We start from the raw sequence: 27700 nt of genomic DNA on the forward strand, positions 1-27700 counted from the left end.
ATACTTATTTGAACTGTCTGGGTTTTCTGATTTCTCTGGTGCTTGAGATTCCTTCTGTTATTCTCAGAATGTGCTCACAACCCATCTCACCAATCAGTCTCTTTTATTAAATATATTTTCAAACTCTTCTTAACCTTAACAGTGGCTTATCAGATGTCCTCTTCTGATTCGGATTATTCTTGTTTGTGATCCAGAATGAACTTCCTGGTGAACAGACAAAAATGTTTTAGAAAGTAAATTTCAAGACCCACAAAAGGGAGAATGAAGCTTTAGCTATAGGTCATAGTTTTGACCCTATTTGAGGGACACAGCTTGAGTCATTTAAATTCATACTGTATCTCTTTGCTGACAGAAGCAAAGGAGAAGTATGTTTTGTAAGAAGACTAAAGTCCATCCTCTCTGGCATTATCTGAATGAGATCATTGATCTTGACCTTAGCCTGAGTTTTACAAACTGAAAATATGGTGAGCCTGATTTAATAGCATTATCATTGTCGGCACAGAGATGTTTCTGAAACATGCCAGTGTCCGTCTTTTAATTTCTTTCTTTTTTTCTTTTTTCTTTCCTTTCTTCCTTTCTTTTTTCCTTCCTTCCCCTTCTATCTTTCTCTTTCTTTCTGTCTTTATTTTTCTCTCTCTTTCTTTCTGACTTGCTTTCTCCCTTAGTTTCTCTTTCTCTCTTTCACTCTTTTTCTTTCTCTTTCTCTCTTTCTCTCTCCTTTATTCCTTCATTCCTTCCTTCTTTCCCTTCAAGCCAGTTTTTGACCCTTGGCAACTGACCAGACTAGTCCCTGAAGTTTTCTTGGCAACATTTATCAGAAGTGATTTATTGTTTTCTCCCTTCCCAGGGTTGGGAGAGAGTGACTGGGCCAAGGTCACCCAGCTGGGGTTACGCTCAAGGCAGGACTAGAGCTTATGGCTCTGTATTTTCAGCCTGGTACCTTAACCACACTACAAACTGGGTCTCTTTCTATGGAATGTTTAAAATATATCTGTCCATTGGATGCTAATAATGACAAGCTGAGAATGATTCTTCACACCAGAGGTAGAATTTCGTATTTGTCCCATTCTTAAGATATTTTTACTGAAATATAGGCTCTCAAGCCTCCCTTAGTCCTGTGAAAATTGGAAAACCTACCCTCATTCAATTATAAACAAATCCCCAAAAGACACATTCTGTTAACAACAACTAAGGCTGGGTCTAAATCTAGCTTTAAGTAATGAAACCATAAACATTGGGGTTGTGTTCACAAAAGTTGCTAAGCCAAAACTAAGTCAATAATAATTCGGAGAACAGATTCCAAATCTGCTGGTTTTCTGTCAAACTATTCAATTTAAAAGGCCGTTTTATTTTTTTATTTTATTTTTTGTTACATATTCATTTTGTGCAGTGATGTATATGGGCCTCTAGTGGCGTGATGCAGAACTGTAAAAATATCTCCCTTGTCTTGCATTTGTACTGTAAATCCCCTATTCGTCACCCACATCGTTCAGCTAAGCATGTCGCACAGTTCTCAGCCTTGCTGCTGAGTTTGCTAGTCTTTAGGTTGGAGGTTTATTCCCCGCTTCTCTGCCATCTTCCTAGCTCAACTTCTTTTTTGCCACACTCACCCACAAGATTGATGGGACCAGTGGTGGGATTCAAATTTTTTTACTACCGTTTCTGCGGGCGTGGCTTGGTGTGCGTGGCTTGGCGAGCTTGGCAGGGGAAGGATACTGCAAAATCCCCATTCCTTCCCCACTCCTGGAGGAAGGTTACTGCCAAATCCCCATTCCCTCCTTATACCACTAACCTGCTTTCCAGCTCCGTTCTCCTGTGCAGGGCAACAAAAGAAGACCCAGCTGATCAGCTGGGACTTGGGAGGCAGAGAATAGATGGGGGTGGGGCCAGTCAGAGGTGGTGTTTGCCGGTTCTCCACACTACTCAAAATTTCCGCTACCGGTTCTCCAGAACTGGTCAGAACTTGCTGAATTCCACCTCTGGATGGGACACGTTCTCCTGTTAAGTGAGAGGGAATCTCAGAGTCCTAGTGGACAACCATTTAAATATGAGCCAGCAATGTGCAGCAGCAGCCAAAAAAACCAACACAGTTCTAGGCTGCATAAACAGAGAGATAGAATCAAGATCACGTAAAGTGTTAATACCACTTTATAATGACTTGGTAAGGCCACACCTGGAATACTGCATTCAGTTTTGGTCATCACAATGTAAAAAAGATGTTAAGACTCTAGAAAGAGTGCAGAGAAGAGCAACAAAAATGATTAGGGGACTGGAGGCTAAAACATATGAAGAACGGTTGCAGGAATTGGGTATGTCTAGTTTAATGAAAAGAAGGACTAAGGGAGACATGATGGCAGTATTCCAGTATCTCAGGGGCTGCCACAAGGAAGAGGCAGTCAAGCTATTCTCCAAAGCACCTGAGGGCAGGACAAGAAGCAATGGGTGGAAACTAATCAAGAAGAGAACAAACCAAGAACTAAAGAGAAATTTCTTGACAGTTAGAACAATTAATCAGTGGGATGACTTGCCTCCAGAAGTTGTGAATGCTCCAACACTGGAAGTTTTTTAAAAAAGATGTTAGATAACCATTTCTCTGAAGTGGTGTAGGGTTTCCTGCTTAGGCAGGGGGTTGGACTAGAAGACCTCCAAGGTCCCTTCTAACTCTGTTATTCTATTCTATTCTATTCTATTCTATTCTATTCTATTCTATTCTATTTTTATTGCAACAAGTGTAATAACAGAAACTTGCAAGTCTGAATGTGCTTATCTCCATGTGAATTAGGGAGGGGTCTGTCTGAGACCTTTATTCATTTTTTTTTTTTGTAAGCTGCCCAGAATTACTGATGTGAGTGAATGGGCAGCTATAAATATTTTATTAAATAAATAATTCTTCTTTCTTGGAATAAGTTCAAGATCTTCTCATCTGATTATTGCCTTAGTGGTACCTTTTTCTCTTGTCTTGTCAAGTCCATTTCTTATGCCCTCTACAATATATTACAGGTAGTTTTCCACTTATGGCCACAAATGTATGTTGCTAAGTGAAACATTTTAAAGTTAATTTTACGATGTTTGCCTCATTTTCTTCCCACAATTGTTAAGTGAGTAACATAGTTGTTAAGTGAATCTGGTTTCCCCACTGTCTTTGCTTGTCAGAAGGTCGCAAAACGAAATCACTTGACCCCAGGACACTGCCACCATCATAAATATGAATCAGTTGTCAAGTGTCTGAATTTTGATCATGTGACCATGGGGATGCTACAGCAGTCCTAAATATGAAAAACGGTCTTAAGTCACTTTTTTCAGTGCCATTTTAACTTCGGTCACTAAATGAACTGTTGTAAGTGTGAGGACTAACAGTAATTATGTGTCTGGAAACCTCTTTTTTGCCATAATATATCTTTATTAAGTTATAAAGTAATATAAAATGCAAAATATAAAAGTAAATAAAAGAGCAGTGAAAAGTGAGGGGAAAGGGGAGAGAGAAGTGAGGGAAGATAGGGAAAAGAAGAAGAAAGACTGACTTCCGATTCTCTCTGTTATAGTAGAATAGGACATTAACACCAAATCACCCCTTTTTGTTTTTCCATAATAATATAAACAAGTCATTTCTATCAGTGGTGGGATTCATTTTTTTTTACTAATGGTTCTGTGGGCGTGGCTTGGTTGGTGGCACGGCTTGGTGGGCGTGGCAGGGGAAGATTACTATAAAATCTCCATTCCCTCCCCACTCCAGGGGGAAGGTTACTGCAAAATCCCATTCCCTCCTCACCCCACTAACCTGCTTTCCAGCTCTGTTCTTCTGTGCAGGGCAACAAAAGAAGACCCAGCCAATCAGCTGGAACTCGGGAGGCAGAGAATAGATGGGGGCGGGGCCAGTCAGAGGTGGGATTTGCCGGTTCTCCGAACTACTCTAACTTTCCGCTACCGGTTCTCCAGAACTGGTCAGAACCTGCTGAATACCATCTCTGATTTCTATTAAGATCTATCAATCTAATCTATAAAACCCCAAGTCCAAGCTACATTCTTTCCCACATCAAGCACGAAATTCAGAAACAATTTCCATGTGAAAACGAAAGTCAGAACAGTCAATTTTGCCATTTCAGCCAACAGAACAAAGGAATTCACCCATGTACCTAGCAAAGAAACCTGTTTCTGCTTAGGTACATGGGTGAATTCCTTTGTTTGCATTGATAGTACTGTTGGCCAGAATGGAATTTCCCTCCCCTAGAAGCACCGAAAAAAAGGAAGGTGTTGTCTTGTTGGTCTTCTACACCAATAACAACAAATGTTTCATTCTGGTAACACAGTTCCTCGTTTTGCTTTCACTTTAGCTTAAGAGCTATCCTGAAGACATGTTCCAGCTACTGCTTTTCATCTCCCCGGTAAGTATTTATCCATATGTAGAGCTTTTCTACCCAAAAGAGTTCACCTGAGGGGTATTATTTTGGTAGCAGAAATTCAGTTGCTCCTTTTGACATATCTGTCTGTGGAATTTCTCTCAGGCACCCCGGGTCACTGTTGTCTCAAAGGTGCTTTCCCTCCCCCCTTCTTCTTCAAACGGCAACCTGACTATTCATTTGTTTTTTTCTTGAGGGAGAAGAAGGAAATGTTTTGCTTCTCATCCAAGAAGCTTCATCAGTTCTGATCGCAGGAGTGGGGGGATAGGTACGGAAGGTTGAGACTGATTGATTGATTGATTGACTGGATGGTGGGGGCATGGAAGGATAGGTTCTGACTGAATGGAGGGCGAGTTTACAATCTTTCCATTCCAGTCATAACTGTGAGTTATGTGCCATCCCCTGTGCCATCACCACTGACGAAGCTTCTCAGATGAGAAGTAAAACATTTTCTTTTTCTACCTCAATGAACAAACAAACAAACAAACCCAGTCCAGTTGCTTTTTGAAGGGGGGGGAAAAAAAGCATCTTTGAGATTTTGACCTATCATGTAGTTGAAATTATTCTATCTGTTGCTTTTAACAAGAGTGGTAACTTTGTACACAAAAAAACATGTTGCATTTTTAAGTAGAAAAGAAAGGCACTAAGAAGTCTCTGTGTAGTTCAGTTCAGGAAGAGGTAATTAAAGCTTTTTCTCTTTCAATTGTAGAAGTAGAAATTTACAGAGTGTCAGATATAGGCAATATATCAAATTGCCTTTATTACCTCAATTGCCAGCAAACTAAAATCATTTGACGATTTTTGATCCACCAGGAGGTTAAAACCTTAAAATATTTCAACTGCAATAACTTAAGATGCCATTCTAAGTTCATTCTCATACACAGAAACTTTTTAAATTATCCTGCATCTTGGCAAAATATCTTTCAGAGGCATGACAATACTGAAGGTTCCTGTTTAAGGTGCTGCACATTCTGTCTGCATAGGATATTCAAAGCTATAAAATTTTGAAGGTCTTTTTAATTGCTTACCATGCTAATTTCCTTTTTTTTTAAATTAATTCTTTGGATAGGAAAGATATAAAAAAATATCACTACCAGTTCTGAGGATGTGCCGTTAAATTCAAGTTGACAAGAAAGTACCTTTTAATCTTTTTTGGTTCAGTGGTTCCCATTCTTCACCTTATTTTAGCTGTTTCTGGTCAACCAATTCTAATTTCAAATGTGAAACTTTTAACTGATCTTTCATGTGAAAAAGTCCCTGCAGTTTTAAACAAAGTAGCACACCTGGGAAGCTTTTTTGGATGAACTAGATTTTTATGAGAAAGGAGGTTTCTATTCAGAGGAGCAGTGTAGTATTCAGAAATGCATTTCTATCTAACCAACTTCTCCCTACTTTGAAATAATGTAGCCCCATCCTAACAAATTACCTGACATTCTGTGGGAAGGAAAGCTCTTATACCTGAACAGTTCTCAGCTTAACTTCACCTTACATGAGAAAATAAAAGAGATCGTGTTTAAATGAATGAAAGAAAGAAAGAAAGAAAGAAAGAAAGAAAGAAAGAAAGAAAGAAAGAAAGAAAGAAAGAAAGAAAGAAAGAAAGAATTTTGTGTTAGCCTGTTGACTGAGGAATGCAGGGCTCAAAATGATGTCCATGATGGTGCTAGGAATAGGGGAAAAAATGAGTGAGCTTCATCGCACTGCTATGGCCATTGTCTTCATACTTTAATCATATCCCTCAGGCCCAGACATCCCAGAAGGATGAATTTGTACAGAATGTGCTGTGTACACTTACCTACCTCCAATACTGCTAGAATAAACACACAAAGATCTGAAAGGAGAATACATGGGGGAATAAATACATGGCCAAAGGACACAGAATTTATGAAGAAGGACTATGCAAGCCCTTGGGAAGAAATGTTTGGCATTTCTTTTCAAATAATTAAAACAGCCAGATTTTTTTTTCCAGGCTGTTGCTACTGAAAAACTGTTTCTGGGTGGAGTTGCATGCATGTGAATGCAAAACCACTTCCTTTATATTCCTCCCCCGAGTAATCTTTCAAAAGTCCAGAAATATTTCACAAGAAGAGTTCTCTACTCCTCTACTCGTTGCAGAATACCTTATGCCACCAGACTTGAAATTCTAGATCTAGAAAACTTAGAACTACGCCGCCTTTGGTCAGATCTAAGTATAGTATATAAAATCATACATTGCAATGTCCTACCTGTCAATGAATACTTCAGCTTCAACCATAACAATACAAGAGCACACGATAGATACAAACTCAAGGTTAACCGCACCAAACTTGATTGCAGGAAATACGACTTCAGCAACAGAGTGGTCAATGTCTGGAATACTCTACCTGACTCTGTGGTTTCTTCCCCAAATCCCAAAAATTTTAACCTTAGACTGTCTACTATTGACCTCACCCCTTTCCTAAGAGGTCTGTAGGGGGCATGCACCAACGTGCCTACCATCCCTGTCCTATTGGTTTTTTTTCTCTTATATGTATCCATTTCATGTATTCATAACTATGTTTATACATACCTGTTATCTTAAAATCGCTTGACAAATAAAAATAATATGGAGATAGTGGAAGACTGTTTTCAAAGCCATATTATCCTGGGAAAAGATGCAGCTACTTTAATGATCCAGAAACCAATTTTTCATATGTGCTCTACATATGTTGAAGCACTTTTTTGTAAGGATATGCACAGCATACTACTTAAGGACTAAAACTTGTCCTTGTTTATTATAAGGTTCATTATTGGTCTCCACAGTGAGCCATCTCAGAATATCCTAGAGCAGTGGTTGTCAACCAGTGGGCCAGGGACCACTGGTGGTCTGCGAGAAAATGTTGGTGGTCTGCAGAAAAATGTCACCCCCAAAGCACCCCCCAATTAAGAAAGACTTCTGCTGCTTTCCTTGCATGAAGCCAGAAGTCTCTCTCTCTCTCTCTCTCTCTCTCTCTCTCACCCACCCACCCACCCACCCACCCTGAGAATGGAGCTGGAGACAGTATCCTGCAATCCCAAATAAAGAATGATCGATAGGTAGGAAAACAGGGTGGGGAATTTTTCTGCAGACTTTTTTGGGGATTTTCCCAGGGTCTCTGCTGCTTTCTGCAGAGACCCTGGGAAAACATCAGCAAGCCACCATCAGTCAAAATTCATATTAATGGTCTGTGGGATTTAAAATTATGAGTTTGGTGGCCCCTGAGCTCCAAAAGGTTGGCGACCCCTGTCCTAGAGACTGACTACCCTCATGTCAGGAGCTACCAGCCTATCTGTTCCTTGGGCATTGATATACCAGATGACCACACTGGACCCAAGGGAGGGATCAAATGAATGAGTCTCAAGTCCCTCATGCGAACAGATCTAAGTCCAGCCCAGCTTGAATTCCACTGACTCTTATCAATTGCCAATTGGCTTTGACCATTAGTAGTTCAGATTTTTGTAGAAGGCATTAGCACACAATAAACCTATATCCATTTGAACCGCCTGGACTCCTGATTTCCTGAGTTTGACACTTTTTGGGTACAATGTGTATGGCAAACCATGAAATGGCAAAGCCAAATGCTGAAATCCACACACACACACACACCCCCGGTGCTATTATCTCACAAGGCAGGAAATTACAACCTGTTTATTCTTTACAGCAAAAAAGAGGTGTGCTCTCAGGATTACATCAGAAATTGAAAGATCCCCCCAATACACAAATCAGCATAGCTTTTATGTATATTTGTATGTATTTTTTAACCTGGGAGTTCCCATTAACCTGGAAAATGGTATTGAAGCATGTTTCTGTTCTTGGGATAGTTGTTATCTTATATCATGTTCTTTTAACTTGTGAAAGTGCCCAGAGCCATTTTGGAGTTGAGTAGCCTGAAATTAATAAATGAAATAATGCCATCAGAATCATTGTAGCCATCATCCTATTTATATCAGTGTTCTTATCATCTGCTCATATCACTCATTTTTCTGTTTCTTATTAACTCTGCTAAGGAACTCCAAAATAACTTTAGAGATAGTTGACACAGAGTACAATTAGTAACACAGCACTAATCATCTCTAATAGTCTCTAAAACCAAAAACTACAATGCAATAATACTTTGTTTTCCTCTCCGTTACAGATTCTTGATTTAACCGCTGCCAGATCCTTACACAATAGTGGTTCTAACCAGAACTGTCACAGTGGGCAATATGAATTCAATGGTATCTGTTGTGACTTTTGTAAGCCTGGTAAGTATGATCAAAGAGAAATAGAAAAAAAAAAGATTAATGTCACTATGGAAAGGTGAGATGAAATCTGGATTTTGTGATTATTTTGCTATTAAGATGTGCTCTTTTTAGGATGACTCGGAGGTGCTTTTGAGAATGCATGAAATTAGTTGGAAGGCAGAGGTCACCAACAGCAATAGGTCTCCACTGCAAAGATGAGCAGGCCAGTCTCTGATTCATTGATGCACCATTGTCCAGTTTGGTGTTCCTCAATATTGGCTCCATATTGTAGAAGTTGAAACCCAACATTTTCAAGTTGCCAGGTTTAAAGCTCGGGTCCTAGTGATGGGTTGCAAAATAACATGATGCATTCCACTTTCTGTGATTGCAGAAACTCTCCAGTTTTCGAGGCTGGTTGCAGAATTCGGGGGAGTTGAAATTTGTTGAGGTAATTCCCCGTTAGGAGAATGAGCGCATACAGGGAGACGTATTTGAGAGAAGTGTTTGAATAATACACACATAGCACACAGATACACTATACAGTGGGTTTTTACTTCCAGAAAGGTTTAAGCAAAGTTCAAAATACAGTCCAAAGTCATTCTCAGGTAAATCAGTCAGTTTTCAATCCAGGGATAATCCAATAACAAAGTCCTGCGTCAAAAGCAGTTCTGTATCAGACTTACATCAAATCCATGAATATCAGTCAATTAGGAAAAATGGAGGAATGGCAATACTTTCCAACAGAAGGAAACAGAGATACACTCACACTCTCTTCTGAGACTAAAGCTAAGACAACCCAGGTTTCTGGCTCCATCTTGTGACCGTGTGAGAAACCACACCTAATTGCTCTTAAAGAGACAGTATTAAAATGTCTATCCTGGTTTATATATTTCTAACCCAAATACCTGTTAGGTGACTTATATTCCTAACAAAATCCACACTTCTTCAGGCAGCCAAGGTTGAGAAAAAACCAGTCTAGCTAAAGCAAAATCCTAATGAAACTATATTCCAATAGCATGCAGACCTCATCCATATCCTCTATTTATTCCATTGGACTATAAAAGTCTTCTGAACATATTTTTCACCAAGTGCAAGAGTTAAATAGAAAAAAAAACACAGGGCGACTCCATATGGGCTGCTCATATGCATCCTCTGTGTACTTCTGCCTTGCTTTCTTAGTTTCAGATCTTGCCAGGATGGGTCTCAACAGTTGAAATGCATTTCTGTTTAGTAGAATGGGAGTTAAAATTCCCTCCATGGTCCATAATTACAAGGAATCTTCTATTTTCAGTCAACTAATGGAGTAGTGATTCCTTTTGCTGTTGTTTTCCTACCAGCAAATAATATCTGGAGGCTCCACTCATCACTTTCCTCAAGTTAATCCCTATTACTTCTGTAAGAGCAACACCCATTACCGACTTAGTCACTGAGGCAGGATAAGGTTTGGTCTAGCGAGCACAGCACAAAGTGTGTTGCAATATTTTTATATTGCTTCAGGGATTGGAAGAAAGTACTTATTGACACAGCAATAAGGAAGCTGTGCTTTTTGACTTTTCTATAGTTTCAGGCAGCTCACACAAAAAGAAACCTTTTAAAATAATAACATAGCCTAAGTTACTTTAAGGACAAAAACTTGGAAATTCAATTTAGCCATAGCCAAGTTTCTAGCGAAGATCCTGGAGAGCATTTAGTGGCGATGAGACGGCCTGAAAGCTGAACAGTACCACAATGGTGTACTTTGCACAATCAAAAGTCTGCCATGTGGTTTTGATTATATTAACTAGAAGACTGGCCTTCTTTATAAAAAGAGCTATTTATTGCCGCTCTATCTTCTCATTCTTTCTCTTCATAGCACCAGAAGAGAAGCATCCCCTGCCAGCATTATCCTTGTTTATTTAATGACTATCAAGGTGTTTCCTCAGAGCATCAGAACATTTAACCATTCCAGAGAACTGCAGCAGCTCCATATCTGTCTTTCTCATGAGCTTTGACTGATATACTACAGGGGAAATGTGTCTCAAAATATTTAATATTTACTCAGGGCTCTAATGCCACAACTTCCATCTTTATTGTCTACCCCACCCCTCCCTCAGTGCTCATTTATGCTATTCATGCACACATGCAATCTCTCATTCTGACTGAAGACAGTGTGGCATTGCTTCAACCTGATCACCTATGTTTGGTTTTTCTTGAAGCAAACGTTTTGAGGAATCGCTCCTTAAGACAGTTCAAAGCTTTTCTCAAAACACTGAAACATTAACACACAACATAAATATGTAGTGCTGTGAATGGAATGTAAAGATGGAGAGAGAAGCATGCTGGTGGCCGCATTTTTTTTCTCTTCTGTTCTCCTGACAGGTCTATGACCATTTGCTGCAGCCAACTTGCCATGGCCAACTCACTACGGGGCAACTTAGAGCAGGACAAGAATTATGCTAATATCAAAGAAATGGTGGAATAGAATAATTAAAGAAAGGATGCAAAAGGAGGGACAGAATGAAATGTGAATGACAAAAATTAAAATAATTTTTATTTATTTTAAATAATTAAATTCAATTATTAAATTGTCCTATGGCACATTGTCCCATGGTGACTTGGCCATGGCAAGTTGTCTGTGTTGAGTTGGCCATGGTGAGTTGTCTGTGTTGAGTTAGCCATGGTGAGTTGGCCACAAAGAGTGGTTGCAACAAGTTGTCACATGTTGTCTCCTGACAAGGAAATGGGAATAGGAAGTAAATGAGAAGACCGTCATACTCACTTTTCATCCTAGTGGATAAAGTGTCATTCCCACAATCCTCTTAAAAGAAAATATATAAGTAAATCTTCTTTTGCAAACTTAGTTTAAGTCATGTGGTCAAATAAGATACTAACAAGTAAGCTGTTTAAGCCCCATGTATTTAATAAGCCTTCTTCCAACAATGTATTCCATTAGATGATTGTGCATAGATCCAAGTGAGTCAGGAAATCCAAAATGGTCAAGAAGGGGACATTCTCAGACTTGTACTCTCACTTGAGGCTTGCAAAACTCCATTTTTCTACAGATGTTGTTTCTTTCAAATGCATATTCTTAAAATAATAAATGGGAAGCAAGCACTAAACAATGTATTAGTTTGAAGTATCATTTTCATTTCTCAGAATGCCTCTGTGTCTTAGATTAAGCCCCAGTAGAGGCATGTTTAGAAAAGGAAAAACATGGATATTTTTTTCTAAACAGAGCAGACCAGGAAATGAATGAATGAATTAATGAATGTTAACAGCCTGAATTCAGGGGTGGGATTCTACTGGTTCTGTCCACCTCTGTAGAACCGGTTGCTCTGAAGAGCAGCAGACAGAGAGCATACATCAAACCGGTTCTATGTCTGCTGCTGTTTTGGCCTGCCCACCCGCCTGGCCTCTTACCTGACCTTTATTTCCTGCTTTTTCAACCACAGCTGCTTTGCGCGACACAGCTACAGTTGAAAAAGCAGGAAAAAAGGGCTTTTTCAACCACTGCGCACCTGCGCGCAGCGCTGCTTATCTGTCCAGGTAGCTAGCTGATGACTATATACATGATATACGTGAAGCACGCATGCACATGCAAAATGTAAAATCACCGAACCGGTAGTTACACTGGTCGGATCCCACCCCTGCTTGAATTGCAAGATGAAGGCCACTGAAGGACTCAGTGATCATAGTCTACCATAGTCTACCATCCTAGTCCATTGCAAGTTGGTAGACATATGTTTTTCAACTTTTGTCAATCTTTTGAGGTAGTCCAGATAGGGAACCAATACCATGAGTACTAATACTACCTTTCTTTAAGGTTACTGTTAGGAATGATAGTCACCTAACAGTTGGGTTGGAAATAAATAAACCAGGATAGTAATTTAATGTTGTATCTTTAAGAGAATGCTGTAATTGTGATTGGCTGAGGTTCCTCCAACGGCCATAAGATGGAGCCAGAAACCTGGTTTCTTTCTTCTTGCATTTCCTGTTTTGCCGTATTGCCTGATCGTCGTTCTACTTGGATTGCTGTGAGTCTTGCAACTGGTAGCAAACTCCATTTACTGAACTTTGTTTATGATACTTGACTTTGTTTTTGGATTATCCCTGGACTGATACTAACTGCTTTGACCGTGTATGATTTGGACTGTTTGTTAGACTTTGTTTACCTGTTTACTGGAAGTAAAATTTACATTTTACTATTTAGTGTATCTGTATGCTGGTTGTGTGTTATTCAACATCACTCTCACTACATTTCCCTGAGTGCACTCATTCTCCTAAAGGGGAATACCTCAACAGTTACAGTAGCAGAATCTTGCAAATCTAAAAACGTATCTCTCACCTTGCCTTTACTTTCCAGAGAACTAGGGAAAGTCCCTTCTGAGGTGTTTTCCACGCCTTCATTCCTTCCATGGGATGAGGTATTTCTAATTTAAGGATTGCCTTAATTGCAGCTGTTCCTCCCCATCTTTTGAAAATATACCCAAGGGCCATTGTAGCTTCTCAGTCCAAGGGTAAGAGAGGATGACTGTGCCAAACTCACTTAGATAGTTTCTGTGCCTAAGGTCTTTCCACACCTAGCTCTGCACCATTATACCTACACCATGGTGATTCAGACTGACTACTGCCCCAACTCCTTGGGTCATAAGGCAGAAGGCAGGGAAAACATAGGCAGAACTTACAAGACTCTGTAACCATAACCTATCTTGATAAAGAATAATGTACCCAAAGCTATTATATCAGTCATTTTGCTCATCTAATTTTACTCATAGGGCTGAGACACATAATATGTAAGCTGATAGTACAGAAGTCCTGTTGATAGACTAGTAGACGGAACAGTCGCATCAATAATAGTACCATTTGTAGTTACCTATGGATTTCACAGTGACTAATCTATGAAAATTCTTACAGGATGTTCTCCATGTTTCAAATGCCTCCCCTGGCCAAAATTTGCCATGTTCCTAATCAGAAGGATTTTACTGGCCTTTTCTGAAGCATTTTCTTTTACAGGTTCTGTTGCCAAATCATTAGATTGCACAAGGAATCCTAAAAAAAATTGCAAACTTTGCACTGAGGGTAAAGATTATATGGATAAAGACAATTATATAACTACTTGCCTACGATGTAATTACTGTGATGCAGAACACGGTATGTATGATCAACAATATGTTATTTCGATCTCAATGTATTTCACACAGGAGAAAATGATATTTAGTTCATTTGGCCCTCACAAGCTGCCAATATCTGTGAACACCAACAGCAAAATAGATTGTTCTGAATACAACTTAAAAACCTGTAAGCATGTTTGTGTCAGTGGTGGGATTCAAATTTTTTTACCACCGGTTCTGTAGGCGTGGCAGGGGAAGGATACTGCAAAATCCCCATTCCCTCCCCACTCCTGGGGGAAGGTTACTGCAAAATCCCCATTCCCTCCCTACCCCACTAACCTGCTTTCCAGCTCCATTCTCCTGTCCAGGGCAACAAAAGAAGACCCAGCCAATCAGCTGGGACTCGGGAGGCAGAGAATAGATGGGGGCGGGGTCAGTCAGAGGTGGTATTTGCCGGTTCTCCGAACTATTCAAAATTTCCACTACCGGTTCTCCAGAACTGGTCAGAACCTGCTGAATACCACCTCTGGTTTGTGTAGTGATGTATGATAGCTGGAAAGAAATACAGTCTGGAGTCACTGATGTTTGGTGCAGACTTTAGCATTTTTAAAAAACCTGACAATCCCAGAATTGGAAACCAATTTGAAAACCACTTTGTTCAAGCCCTGGTTTGATGCAGGAAGTACAGAGTTAAAGAACCTTCATGAGATATTTTTCCAACCACACAGGCATGTTTTCAAGTAGACATTGGCTTTGTGGGTGGCGTGTTTCGGATTTAAGAGTTTCTCTGAATGTTCAGTCAAACATCTATTACATTTTACACAGCCAGTGGCTGTGCAAAGAATAACCTTATGTCTTTTGTTTGAAATTCTTTCATGAATTTGAAGAAGAGTATTATTTTCCTCGAGAGGGTGCATAGTCTTCAAAGCTTGGCAGGCATTTAAAAATGATGTTGTTTTTTTTTTAAAAAAATTTGAATAACAAAATATTTCCGTTTATTTTAGGGATGGAAACTGAACAAAACTGTACCATCACCCAGAATGTAAAATGTAGGTGTAGGATTGGTTTCTTTTGCAATTCTCCTAAGCCGTGCCACCACTGTGAGAAATGTGATCAGTAAGTACACCTACGAAGAGTGACAAAACTAGATACTCATATATTTCAGTGCAGATGTGACAATTTATCTCTGTTCAATCTACCTGAAGGTTCACCTCTTGTATTGCTTATTGCGAACAAGAAGTCCTAGAAAGATTTCTTATTGCAGAACTCAGAAATCAATCTGATAGATCACGGGTGTCAAACTCACCACGTCACGTATGATGACTTTTTTTCCCCCTCTGGCAGAGCTGGGGTGGGTGTGGCATGTGTGTGATACATCTGGCCTGTGGGCCACCAATTTGACACCCCGTGATAAATAGACATGTCACATCCACATAACACTCACACATATTCCATAATTGTGTGTCTCCCCTAGGATTTAATATCTAAACCATTTCTTTTCCCCTTTCTGAGTCAATGGAAATTTGGCTATTCTCTATCAGGCTTTGATATTGGGAAGAATCTGTTCAATCAGGTGAGGATAGTAAGGATCTTATTCAATCAGGAAGAGGTAGGTAGGAATACCAGAGGAAATATATAAGCTTCCGAAGAGATGGAGGTCTTCTTCATCCCTTGCATTTCTCAGGCTGAAGGAGGGAGGGCTAAGAAACCTGAAAATATTTGGGAGAGAGGGGCAGGAAGCACCAGTAGACAAGGAAATGGAAATGTGGAGGATGACCTCCAGCTGCCTATAATCATTAGAGGAAGAAAAGGGAAATAGTAAGGAAACTCAAGCAGATGCCTCAAAGATGCTTTTTCAAAAGGCACTGGGCTGGTTTTTTTTTTCCTTTAGGAAGAAGATGTTTCGCTTCTCACCCAAGAAGCTTCATTGGTTCTGGCAAGATGGTGGGGGAAGGATTAGTTGGAATCTTCTTGGAACTGCTGAAAGGACTGTGTGGTAGACAGGAGATAGGTAGTGTTTTATGCCTTCCCCTGTTGAGAGAGGGCTGCTTCCAGTCCTTCCAGCAGTTTCAAAAGATTCCACCCCCATTTGCACTCTGATATAGGTGACCTTGAGTGCACCTTGATAAATCCCCAAGTGGCCTCAAGAGCTCTCAGCTAATGTATCAGTATTCCAGAAAAACTGGACTCCAACAGATAACTCCGAACCAGACATGTTCTCAAAGTTCCCTTTTATTAGAGTAATAAACTGGCACATCTGGGAAATCCCGAATCTGAAAGTCCCGGGTTTCCCTCCAATAAGTAAAATATTACAAATCCACCCCCTGCATTCCTCATTGCATTCACATGCCCCAATCACCATCCATCCCAACTTGAGACGTCCCTTCTACTACTCCTCAGCCAGGTGCAGGAACTACATGACCTTGATTCTAAAGAAGAATGCTATTGTGTCTAACCACATACGTTCCATGAAATTCCCCACTCCCATCTTCCCACGCTCAAGAAGATGGCAGCGTGGAAGCTTCTGGTGCTAATATGCCTTCCAAAGCTGACATAATGACCAGATGACTGCAAAGAAACATGATCCTTCCAACCCCACCCCATCCAGTCAGAATCCATCCTTCCATCACCCCCACCATTGCGCCAGAACTGATGAAGTTTCTTGGATGAGAAGCAAAACATTTTATTTTTCCTCAAGGAAAAACACAGTCCAGTTGCCTTTTGAAAAAAGCATCTTTGAGACAACTATGACCTGGATGACTGAGAATCTCCACAGACTGAAGCAGATGGGTTAGGAACTTTGATATCCACACATTTAGCACAATTATTCAGACTTCCCAAAAAGCTGAACAAGTATTTGCAGAACCAGGCCCCACACTTATGGCTTTTGCAGTATTTCAACAGTCATATGATAAAAAAAAAATTCTATCAAGAAATCAGAACTTGAACAAAATTAAATGTTTGAAGCATTAAGATGTACTTGCAAGTCATGAAAATTGAGCCATAGCCATATAAAAGTAACTTTCTATAATAATTATACTCTCAGATATATGTATTATCCACATGGGAAGATTGTAAGATAGGTAGATGGCCCTAGGTACTTTTTCTGACTAAGACCTTCTACTTCTATAGGCATTTCTGATAAGGTGAATAACTAGGTTTTCCTTCAGCATCTTCTATTATATTAGACTAGTGTACATGATATAAAATAATCATCTAATACTCTCCGTATTGTAATTCTTCAACTCCACTGTATAACACTAGTGCCTCTCTCTCTCTCTCTCTCTCTCTATCTATCTATCTATCTATCTATCTATCTATCTCTATCTCTCTATCTCTCTCTCTATCTCTCATAACTACTGCTTTACTTTCTCTAAATCTTAAATGTTAATGTCTTTTCTAAATCCCCAAGAACAGTAGACTTTATGAGATTCTGCGAGATGCCTCCTTCAATCTGTCATTACCTCTGGGACAGAAGATGCACAATAACTTATCAAACACCAGGAGGCGCATTATGGTTGAGAATTAATCTCACTTTTGTGTCATGTGTTTTACTATTTTAGGCGAGTCTGTGGTTTTGGGTTGTTGAATTGTTGTTTGAAAAAAGGTTATTTGGGTAGTTCTCACATATGGCCACAAATATGACTGAAACTTCTATTTCTAAGCACTCACATTCAGCGAGTCATGCCTAGCTTATGACTTTTTTTGCTGAAATCCTTAAGCAAATCACAAAATTGTTAAGCAAATCCAGCTTCCCCCATTGACTTTGTCTGTTAGAAGCTTTCTGGGAAGATTGTAAATAGAATTCATGTGACCTCAGGACATTGCAAATGCCCTAAATGCATGCTGGTTGCCAAATTTTGATTACATGACCATGGGGCACTGAACAGTCAAATTCAAGGACCAATCATAAACCAGTTTTTTCAGCACCTTTATAACTTCCAAGGGATCGTAAGTCAAGGACTACCCATATCTACAGCTGTGCAAATAGTTATGATGGAGATTAAAGTGAAAGACAACTTCATTAAAATGAACCAGGTGATTGAACTGGACAAAATTTATTCTAATTGATGGATTGAGTGAGATACCTCTGCACACACACAAAGGCATATTTTCCTACACCAAATCAGCAGTCGGAATCAAATCAAACCAATGTCATGCTTCAGTTTGAAGTTTTAAATCAAATTGGAATCAGTTTTCTGATTCATATTATTCAATGTACAAATTCAACTGTATCATTGTAAAATCTGACAAGATTTCCCATTGGCATAATCTGAATTTTCCTCTTTTCTTTTGTCATGTGAAACCTGGAATGGTTCCATTTTGGGAAATTCCAGATATGTCACCTGATCTTATCCGTGACATAAAATCTGACTCTGGATTGAGGAGAAGGTGCTCATCTCCATTTCTTAGCCAAAGGAGCCAGCATTGTTTGAAGAATGTCAGTGATCCTGTGACCAGCATGATTATATGCTGATGGACATAGAATGTTGTTACTTTCCTACCAAAGTGATACCTATTTATCTACTTGCACTTCCATTCTTTCAAACCCACTAGGTGAGCAGAAGCTGGAGCAAGAAATGGGAATTCACCTCCATTTCTTACGCAGCACTCGGGTCTCAAACCTGGACTGTCAGCTTTCCAGCTGACAAGCTCAGTATCTTTAATAGTCATGGGTTATCACATGCCTCTTCTCTGAGCGTTGCAAGTTCCTTCTTGTAAATTTAAATGTAACATATTTTATGGCAAAGGCTCTGATGTAACTTTTATAAATAAACATTACTTATCTATTTATTGAATTTATACACCACCAAATCTCTTGACTCATATCAGCAACTGACAGGATAAGCCAAATCCTAAGGTTGATTCTAGATGCCCAGAACTTTTTTTTTAAGCTGAGAAGGCAAACACAAGCAGAGTGTACAGTCTTCACTTTCTTTTCTTCATATATATCTCTCTCCACACATTGTGGGAGATTGCGGGAACCTTCCTTGTCAGCAAGCATTTCATTGTACCTCTCACCAATTCGATCCATCAAGACTGCAAAATTCACCAAAATTCAAGAAGAAAGCATTTGATTAGATGAAAAGCTTTCTCTGATTGGACCTCTTCATTATTATTCACTTTTTTATTTGAAGGTGTGAAAATGGGATCATTGAAAAAGACTGCACCCCAACACAAAACACGGTTTGTGGGAAAAAAGATAGCGCAAAAGGTAACTTGATTTGATTAATGAACAATGTTTAATTAATGCTCCAGAAAGGAAGGGGTAATTGAGGAGGTTGTGGCAGCACAACTACATGATGGAAACCTGTGGGATCTATGATTCTTTGTTCTTTGTGTACGTGCTAGGACAACGGAGCCTTGCGGAGGTTGGCTGGAACACGGAGCAAGGAGCAAGGACAAATTGTTGCCATTTCTAAACCAGAACTGTAACAAGCTTAACTTTGCAGCCTTGTACGCTTTATGCGAATGATCAGTGCATGTTGTGTGATGTAATGCGTTTGTGATAGGACGTTAACAAAAATTGCTTCTAATAAAAGAGGGTTTCGGAGTTCACTCTGGGCTCTCATCCCGGGACAACCTTGCGTTGTGTCTTTTTTCCATGAGAGACCACCACAGAAACCTCACCTCTTTTTGTGATTCATGTAAAGGGTCTTTGATTAATGATTGTAACTTTCATCTTGAGTTTGTTTGATACTCCTCCCTGTTGAAGCCCATGGGAAAGAACCTGATTTGAACGTATGCAAGGCCATGTTTCAGCTCATTGAAACTCTAACAGCTAGTCTGCCCAAAACACTTTCTCTGCTGTTACTTCCTTTCAGTTCATCTACTTAGCAAGCAAAGGGGACCAGGAAAGTAATGGAGTCCAAAATCAGTTTGTCTCTAAAATTGAATAATATGGTTGGATCTAATCTTGTGCTGGATTAAATCTGGTGTTGGATAGACTTCTGCCAGTCTGAAGACAGGGGTGCCTTCCAACATGGCTTCCCACTAAAGACCACTGGAATGACCAAGCAGTGAGGAGAAGGCAGAATTGATCAATTGTTGTGCTGCCTCTTCTCTTTGGATGGAAGCCTGGGTCCTTTATCAATCTTTCCCAGAAGGCATCAAACCCACTCTTCAATATCAGTAAGCATTGAATAACACTTTGCATAAATAAATATTTATTGAGGTTCAACCTCCATCTCACCTCCCTTTGATTCCTCTTCTGATCATTGACAATTGCAGAAATCTGGCCCCTCGTTATTTTTGCTGAATATTCAGCCCGGGTGAATCGAATGGAAGCAAACAGTTTTGACCTAGTACTCATTTTTGAAACAATTTAAAATCTATTAAGAGTTAAATGACTCTTTCCATGACTCTTTCCATGGTTGTAAGTATGAGGGCTGGTCATAACTCACCTTTTTCAGTGCTATTGTAAGTTCGAACAGTCGCTTGTCAAGGTGAACACCCACATGGTGAACGCCCAAATTTGGATTTCACTAAGTATCTGGATTTTGCAGATACTTGGCCAATCGTCAGAAGAATCACTGTCAAACTTGCTTCATCTTCCAAAGAGTTTGAGTATGTCTATAGAGTCTGAGCAACGTTATAACTGTCTAGGATATGCCCATGAAATCATCAAAAATTAGTTCAAGTCAAAAGAGATCTTACCTATAGAACAGGAGTGTCAAAATCAAGGCCCGGGGGCTGGAACCAGCTCTTGGGTTGCTTAGGTCTGGCCTGCAAGCAGTGAAGGATTGGCCCACGGTGCCTGTGCCAATGAAAATGGAGCTCGGAAGGGTCACTGTTGCAGCCAAAAACGGAGCTTGGGAGCCCATTTTCTCTGGAAGAGCACTCAGGCCACCACAAGCGCCCCCAACATAAGTGACGTCGAGCTGGCCATGCCCGCCCTGGCCATGCCCACCCCAGCTCCCCGAGGTCAAACACAACCCTAGATGAAATCGAGTTTGACACCCCTGCTATAGAATGTATACTATCACTACTATATGTCTGTTCAGCACATAATTGGACATCAGCATGGGATTAGCAAAAGCTCATGGTTTGAAATGGTAGTATAAATGGGTAATTAATTATACCATCAGTCCTTGACTTAGAACCTTGACAAGTGGCTGTTCGAACTTACAATAGCACTGAAAAAGGTGAGTTATGACCAGTCCTCGTACTTACAACCAGCATAACATGCCCACATGATCAAAATTTGGGCACTGGCAGCAGCCTCTCAGATTCATATGATTGCCATTGGTGACCCTCCCAGATTGACAAGCAAAGTCAATGGGGGAAACCAGATTTGCTTAACGACTACATGATTCCTTTAACAACTTCAGTGTTTTGCTTAATGCAAAACTGAGCAATTCACTTTACAACCCCCTTGCTTAGCAACAGAAATTCTGGCCCCAAATTCTGTCTGTATAAGTCAAGGGCTACCTGTATTCTGTTTCATTCTGTTTCATTCAAAGGAATGTTTACAATTCTGCCAGGTGTGGTTTCTGTTTCCATTTTTAGCACGGCATTTGTTGCTTTGTTTAACAGAACAGATTCAAAAACCTGCAAATTGACCCATATGGATTGGAAAATGTGATGTTATTCTTCTTCACAGACAATTTGCGATGGCTTTGGTTAATTCTGCTTCTTGCAGTGATTGTGGGACTGATTTTATGGTGGCGCTGTTGTAAGTTGATATCACTTTCCTTTAAAAAAATGCAGTATAAACTTTATTATTATTTTTAAGTCAGCAAATATGCAGAGGAACAACTATCCCCCAAAGCTTTCATCCTACATTTAAAATAAAGTTTATTGGATTTTTTTTTAAGTCAGCAAGTATGCAGAGGAACAACTATCTCCCAAAGCTTTCATCCTACATTTAAAATCCAATTGTTTCAACAATTTTGGAAGTCACGGTTCTTCTTTAAGGTAGAGAAAAAATTCTTATCTTGGACAGCAAATTGAAGGGGATCCAAGAATATTGTCTACTCGCTTTATCCTAACCTTTGGCATCACCTGATTTAAAAGTATGGTCCCTTATGGAATGAATAGAAGATTTATCATGGCAGCATTTGAATCAACTGTCAGATCTGCCTGCACTTTATCCTCTAAATAGAAATGATCCTTGGCTCCATTTGTTGAGAAAGATTTTAATTTTATTAGTAGTCAAGTGTATTGCAGTAATGCCAGAACTGCGAATTGCATGCCAAAATCCTGAAGTTCAACATTAGATACAGACTTAACTGCCTCCCATCGCTGATCCCCCCATAACCAATCAGGTTCAACCAAGATGTTTTCAGAATGGTCACTTCAAGCGTAAGTTGCTTTGAAGCAGTGTCTCAGGCAGATACAGCAGTTACTTTCTCTTTCCCTCAAGCATTCTCCTTCCCATCCACCCTCGCCAAAGTTCATGGCAGACTGTCACTGCCTGGTAACAAAGTACACCAGCACCCATATGTGGCAGCAGATATTTGCTTGAAGACAAAATTTGGGTCAGATACTTGTTGCTCCTATTCTACCAGCTGTCATGTTTGTATACCTTTATTGTGTCAAGACTACACCAACCAGATTTTGTAGCTTGTACATTAAATAAAAGATGGAATTAGATACAGACAATATCCCTAAAAAATAGGAGTCAGCCACAGGCTCTTTGTCAGGCACTGGCAACTTGAAATCCCAGTGCCATACACACCATCTCAGTTCCATGTTTGGGTGCCTCTTCCAACATCCTTTTTGAGCATCCGGCCATTTTAAGGTGTCAAATAGAAGTAAATTAAAAGTAAGTTTAAGAAATCCAGTCATCATAAATTCCAGAAATTTCACATGAAATTACTGCATTTCATACTTAATATAAGCACATTCCTAATATGCAATTTCTGGTTATTTGAGGACTGTCTAGAAAATAATTCTTTGTGTTCCTTTGTAGGTCCAGGGTGCAGAATTCAAAGGAAGCCAAATCAAAAGGGCCCTAACGATGAATCATATGTGAGTCTCCTTTTTTGAAGTAATCCAGAGAACTAAGAAGGGTGATAGAGACTAACCCAAGGCATTGAACCAATAAGTACATAATAGTTTCTGTCCGAGCTCCTAATGATAGTGTTTTTCCACTGCTAATGCTTCCTTGTGGTTCTTATCTTTAAATTGCCCAGTGGTTTGGGGAGGAGGTTTCCTCCAGATATCCTTTCTAATCCTTGAGGTAAGGTGTGAGACCCACTTAGTAGAGATGATCATCTGTGCAGGGACATCTACTGAAGGGTCAAAAAGTCAAAATCATTGCTATGACCATGCTATCTAAGTGCCCCATAAAAATAACATGGGTCTCCATACACATCCCAAAACTGTAATACCCTTTTCTTTGTCAAGAAAAAAATGGGTTCTGTCAGACATTGAGAAAATTTTGAACTACATACTGTACCTACTATGCCTGTATGCCTGTATGTATGTATGTATGCCTGTATGTATGTATGTATATATTTATGTATGTATGTATGTATTTATTTATTTTTTATTTATGTGTTTATTTATTTATGTATTTAGGCAATGAGTTTGTTTTTTTAACTTTGCTGCTTGTTTTGTTCAATGATGTGACATTTTAAGGCCATAGTTATTATTTTGAACTTTGTTTCTCATTTACTTGTGCATTAGTAACCTCATTCACTTACGGGTAAGAGATGTGTGCATGCATAAAATAGGATGCCAGAAAACGAAATAGAGACGTTAACTTCAGACATTTTGTCTCTGCTGGGACAGTCCTGACTTAAAATTATTCCTGAATGTAAACTAGTACTTGTTTCAATAAACTGTTCCAGTCTGTAGAGATTCTTGTTGCTTATTTACTTTCCTCACCACAAATTGAAAATTAATTTGATTAAAAAGAGAAGTCATCAGTTGAACATCATGGGTACAGGCCAATAAACACACATGTGGAAATCCGATGAAATGGATGGGAATGAAGTATAATTGTTAAATGTTTTCAATTTCCTGTGAATTCAAAGCCACCCCTTATTTGATAATGTTTGGTTACATCAGGACCCATCTCCTTTATTACAAAGAATAAAATCAAATTCAATCCATATATGCTGCTTTTGCTGAAGTGTTCTTTAGATATGATAAGAAGCTTCACCGTTTGGGAGCAAAAGGTATATTTTGCCTCGTGTTAATAAAAAGTGCCATCTGCTTTACAGAATTTGCACTAAGAATATTGGAAGACACTTCTTCATATTCTTTCTTGTCTGTTTTTCTTTAACCTTTTTCCTTTTCTTGCACCTTTCCCCTTTTCTTTGATTTCTTCTTTCTTCTTCCTGACTTTCTATTAATTTATGTTAGCTTCAATTTTCTGGTTTAAAAGTTTTAATAAAAATTAAATATTGAAAAAAAAAGAAAACAAAGCTTGGTGGTGTGAATTTGGTTCATCTTTTTTTAATTGTTTCCTTTTAGGAACTTAAGAAAATTGAGTATCCAGGTGCGTAAAAAACTAAAACACAATCATTGCATTATATTTATTTATTTATATATATCTATATCTATATGTATGTATGTATGTATGTATGTATGTATGTATGTATGTATGTATGTATATGTATATGTATATGTATATGTATATGTATATGTATATGTATATGTATATGTATATACACGCTTTTTTGCTTGGGCTTTATTGGGCTATAGTAACAGCTCAGTTATGTCATTCTACCTGTTGTTTTGCATGCACAGTGAGAGCTTCTACACAAGAGACAAATCCTTGTGTGTCCAATCACACTTAGGCAAATAAAGTATTGTATTGTATCATATTGTATTGTACTGTACGGAGTGGTATTCTACTCTACTTCTATTCTATTCTATTAACATTTGCTCTGTACTGAATGGTCTTTCATTGATGCAAAATGTAGTAATTGGGTTGTTCGTCTCACTTAACTTGGCTAGGGCTACAGGTCTAGTAATGCTTTGCTAGAATCTCATGATTCTATTGATTTTTTCCAATCCAAGTTTGCTATTCTAGCTTGATAGAGGCAAATAACTCTAGCATTGAATTGGTTTCCACTTTCTTTCTAAGTTCAATTAATACATGGCTTGTGGTGACCTTCTAATATAATTTACAACTTGGGACCAGATGAACTCAAGGGAGAAGTCCTTCCGAGCCCTAAATGAATTGGCTCGCTTGCTAAATTTGACATTGCAGTTCTTCCGTGGACATGGCTACTATTCTTGGTATTCTTAATGTTCTAGGCTCTAGAATTTGCTCCAGATAAAGCATTTGCTTCCTCTCAACTATCCCACTGAGCAAAGTATGAACCACATGCAGCATCTAATACCCATTTTGCAGCTCAGCAAAGATTATCATAATTTTCTCTCCTTTCACTGACATTGTCTTGCTAAATGCCATTCTCATTTCCAGATCAGATCTAGAAAGAAAGCTGCACAGAAAGTCCCAACCAATATAGCTTTCAAGTTTGTAATCTGGCACAATGTTATTTATTGAACACATGGGAATGCTATATCTAGGCCTTTGCTGCAAATATTCTATTATTCAGTTGCCTCTGATACTTCATTAGCTGATAAACATTATTTCAAAAGTATTTCTGTCAGAGACTGCTTTGAATTCTTTTAAGCTCATTCTTCAGCCATCAGTGACAGTATCTAGCTACTGTCCTTTGTTGGGCATTTTAAAAACTGCTGTTGGGTCTTCTCTAATAATTCTTAGCTTTGCATTAGGTTTTTGGAAAATATTTAAGTTTTTGTTTTATAGCTTTATTAGGCATTTTCTCCAGCGTTAGCTTTGTTGCTGCTACTATTGTTCGTCTTTCCTCATGGTCTAGTTTCAACAGCTATATGTTACATTTGCAAAAAACGTGGCCTTAACAATACATTCTTCTTCCCTGCCCCAAAAGTGTTTGTTATCTATACAAGTTTTAATATTAATTAATGTTAACATCTCCACCATATTTATACTCTATGTCACAGGTGTCAAACTCCTGGTGTCACATGAGGTATCACAACATTTTTTTCCCTCTGCAGAGCTGGGGTGGACGCTGCCTGCATGTGAAACATCTGGCCTGCAGCCTGCCAGTTTGACACCCGTGCTTATGTTCTCTCTCTCTCTCTCTCTCTCCCCCTCTCTCCCTCTCCCTCTCCCTCTCCCTCCCTCCCCCCCACTCTCTCTCTCTGTTTGTGTACTACATGATAATAAAAAGAAAAATAGACTAATGGAGCAAATTTAACAAGGATTAAAATACCACAAGTAGAGAAAGAGAAAAGAAGAACATTAAAAAAAACTGAATAGGTTTCTAACTTCTCCTTTTTCTATTTTAGAACCCCTTAGAAACTAAACTGTAAGAGATTATATTGTCTATGCTGTGTGATACATTCTATGTTTGGGAACCATTTTTGTTTAAATTTAGCTAAATATATAGCCATATATACCTTGGTTGTTAGAGTGATGTCTTTTCACTTCCTTATGTCTATGGATTACACTTAATATTGATTGAAGACAATGTTTTTACCCATTTGTACATAATTGATTATCATAATTGCATGCCGTTCTTATTTTCCTTTGCAGATATTAACTGGAAGCCTCACATTCCTGAAATTGTATGTGATATGGAAGTGAACCAAGTCAGAAAGCTTGTTCGGAAATTGGGTATTTGTACAGCTCAAATCGATGAGATCTCCCATGACAATGTACACGATTCTTCTGAACAAAAAATAAAATTACTGGAACGTTGGCACGAAATGCATGGGATAAAAGGTTCTCTTCAGACTTTAACCACCTGTCTGAAAGAACTTAAATATTATGATGCAGTTGATAAAATTAATGAACTAATTGAGAGAAAATTGAGCCATCCAGAAGATTAAAAGAGGTAATCTTTAAAATACTTATCAAAATGTAAGACTTTTCTGATAAAAGCCACAGTTGTGTTTTTATTTTAATTATTAAATTTATATGCCACCCATTTCATAACCAAGCAACTCTGCTACTCTTATGTAGTAGGACTGATTCAACAGATGGTTCTTTGGGGAATGGACCTCACATTCCCATTTTTTTCAGCCCTCTATCTGAAAAGAACAACTTTTGTTTTGTTTTCCAGATGTCACTATGTGATCAGATTGGACTGTTTATGTTGACATGGCATATTTCGGCATGCATAACATCAGCAACAGGACTAGTTGATACAGCAATGTTGCCAGACAAACATCCTTCAAAAATTACACTTTGCTACCTCAGGCGTTCTTTGTCAATTGCAATATCACTGCTTTACAAGAACAGAAGGCATTACACAATTCACAAAGGACTTCTTCTAACTGAAGTATGATGATGTGGTGTGTAGGCAAACAAAATAACCTCCACAAAACTTTTGCCGGTGGCACATTGATCATGTTTCAGCAGGGGGCAGCATCTGATTACAGGATCGTGTCTGGGCTCAGAATCTATGTACAAAGATAGAAGATCTCCAATGATGTAGACCAGGGGTCAGCAATCTTAAATACTCAAAGAGTCATTTGGACCTGTTTCCCACAGAAAACACCGGGAGCCACAAAACCCTTCCCATGCTTGACTATTTCCTGAGTGGCCACAAAACTAGCATCTGTACTTGAATTAAACATTCTGTTTTCTTCTGAAACTTTTATTTTCTTGGATTTATCCATGGTTGGCCTACTGGGGTCAAAAAGCTCAATAAATCATGTGCCGGCAGGTGTCATACATTGGCAGTTGTGACACACATTTTGAGTGATGGAGCTGCAGCTGAGGGATGAAAGAGCCACATGTGGCTCCAGAGCTGCGGGTTGCTGACCCCTGATGTAGACCATGGTTGTCAACCATTTCTTCATCACAGAGCCCCTTTAAATATCTTTTGTGGCCATGGACCATGGCCAGGACCCCAAAACTTAACTCAAGATTTAAATCATAATATTTCCTCAAGCCTTCGCAGACCCCCTGCGATGACATCAAGAGAGGTCCATGGTCTACAACTTAAGAACCACTGATGTAAACTAAACTAGGAAGTTTTT

The 27700-nt window shown here is 39.1% G+C and overlaps 1 protein-coding gene across 1 annotated transcript; it reads left to right on the forward strand.

Moving 5' to 3' along the window:
- Positions 1-4352: 4352 nt before the first annotated feature.
- On the forward strand, positions 4353-27312 carry FAS (Fas cell surface death receptor). Its single transcript, XM_087965676.1, has 10 exons — positions 4353-4382; positions 8528-8636; positions 13608-13745; positions 14710-14821; positions 18844-18920; positions 21309-21380; positions 22620-22678; positions 24131-24155; positions 26250-26550; positions 26779-27312. Exons 1-9 carry the CDS (start codon positions 4353-4355, stop codon positions 26543-26545), a joined length of 918 nt encoding a protein of 305 aa, XP_087821802.1. The 3' UTR covers positions 26546-26550; positions 26779-27312.
- The last annotated feature ends 388 nt before the right edge of the window (positions 27313-27700 follow it).

Source organism: Notechis scutatus, chromosome 4 (assembly GCF_049901735.1).
Source record: "Notechis scutatus isolate UNSWTSFEM ecotype Mainland chromosome 4, rNotScu1.2, whole genome shotgun sequence".
Lineage (NCBI taxonomy): Eukaryota > Metazoa > Chordata > Lepidosauria > Squamata > Elapidae > Notechis > Notechis scutatus.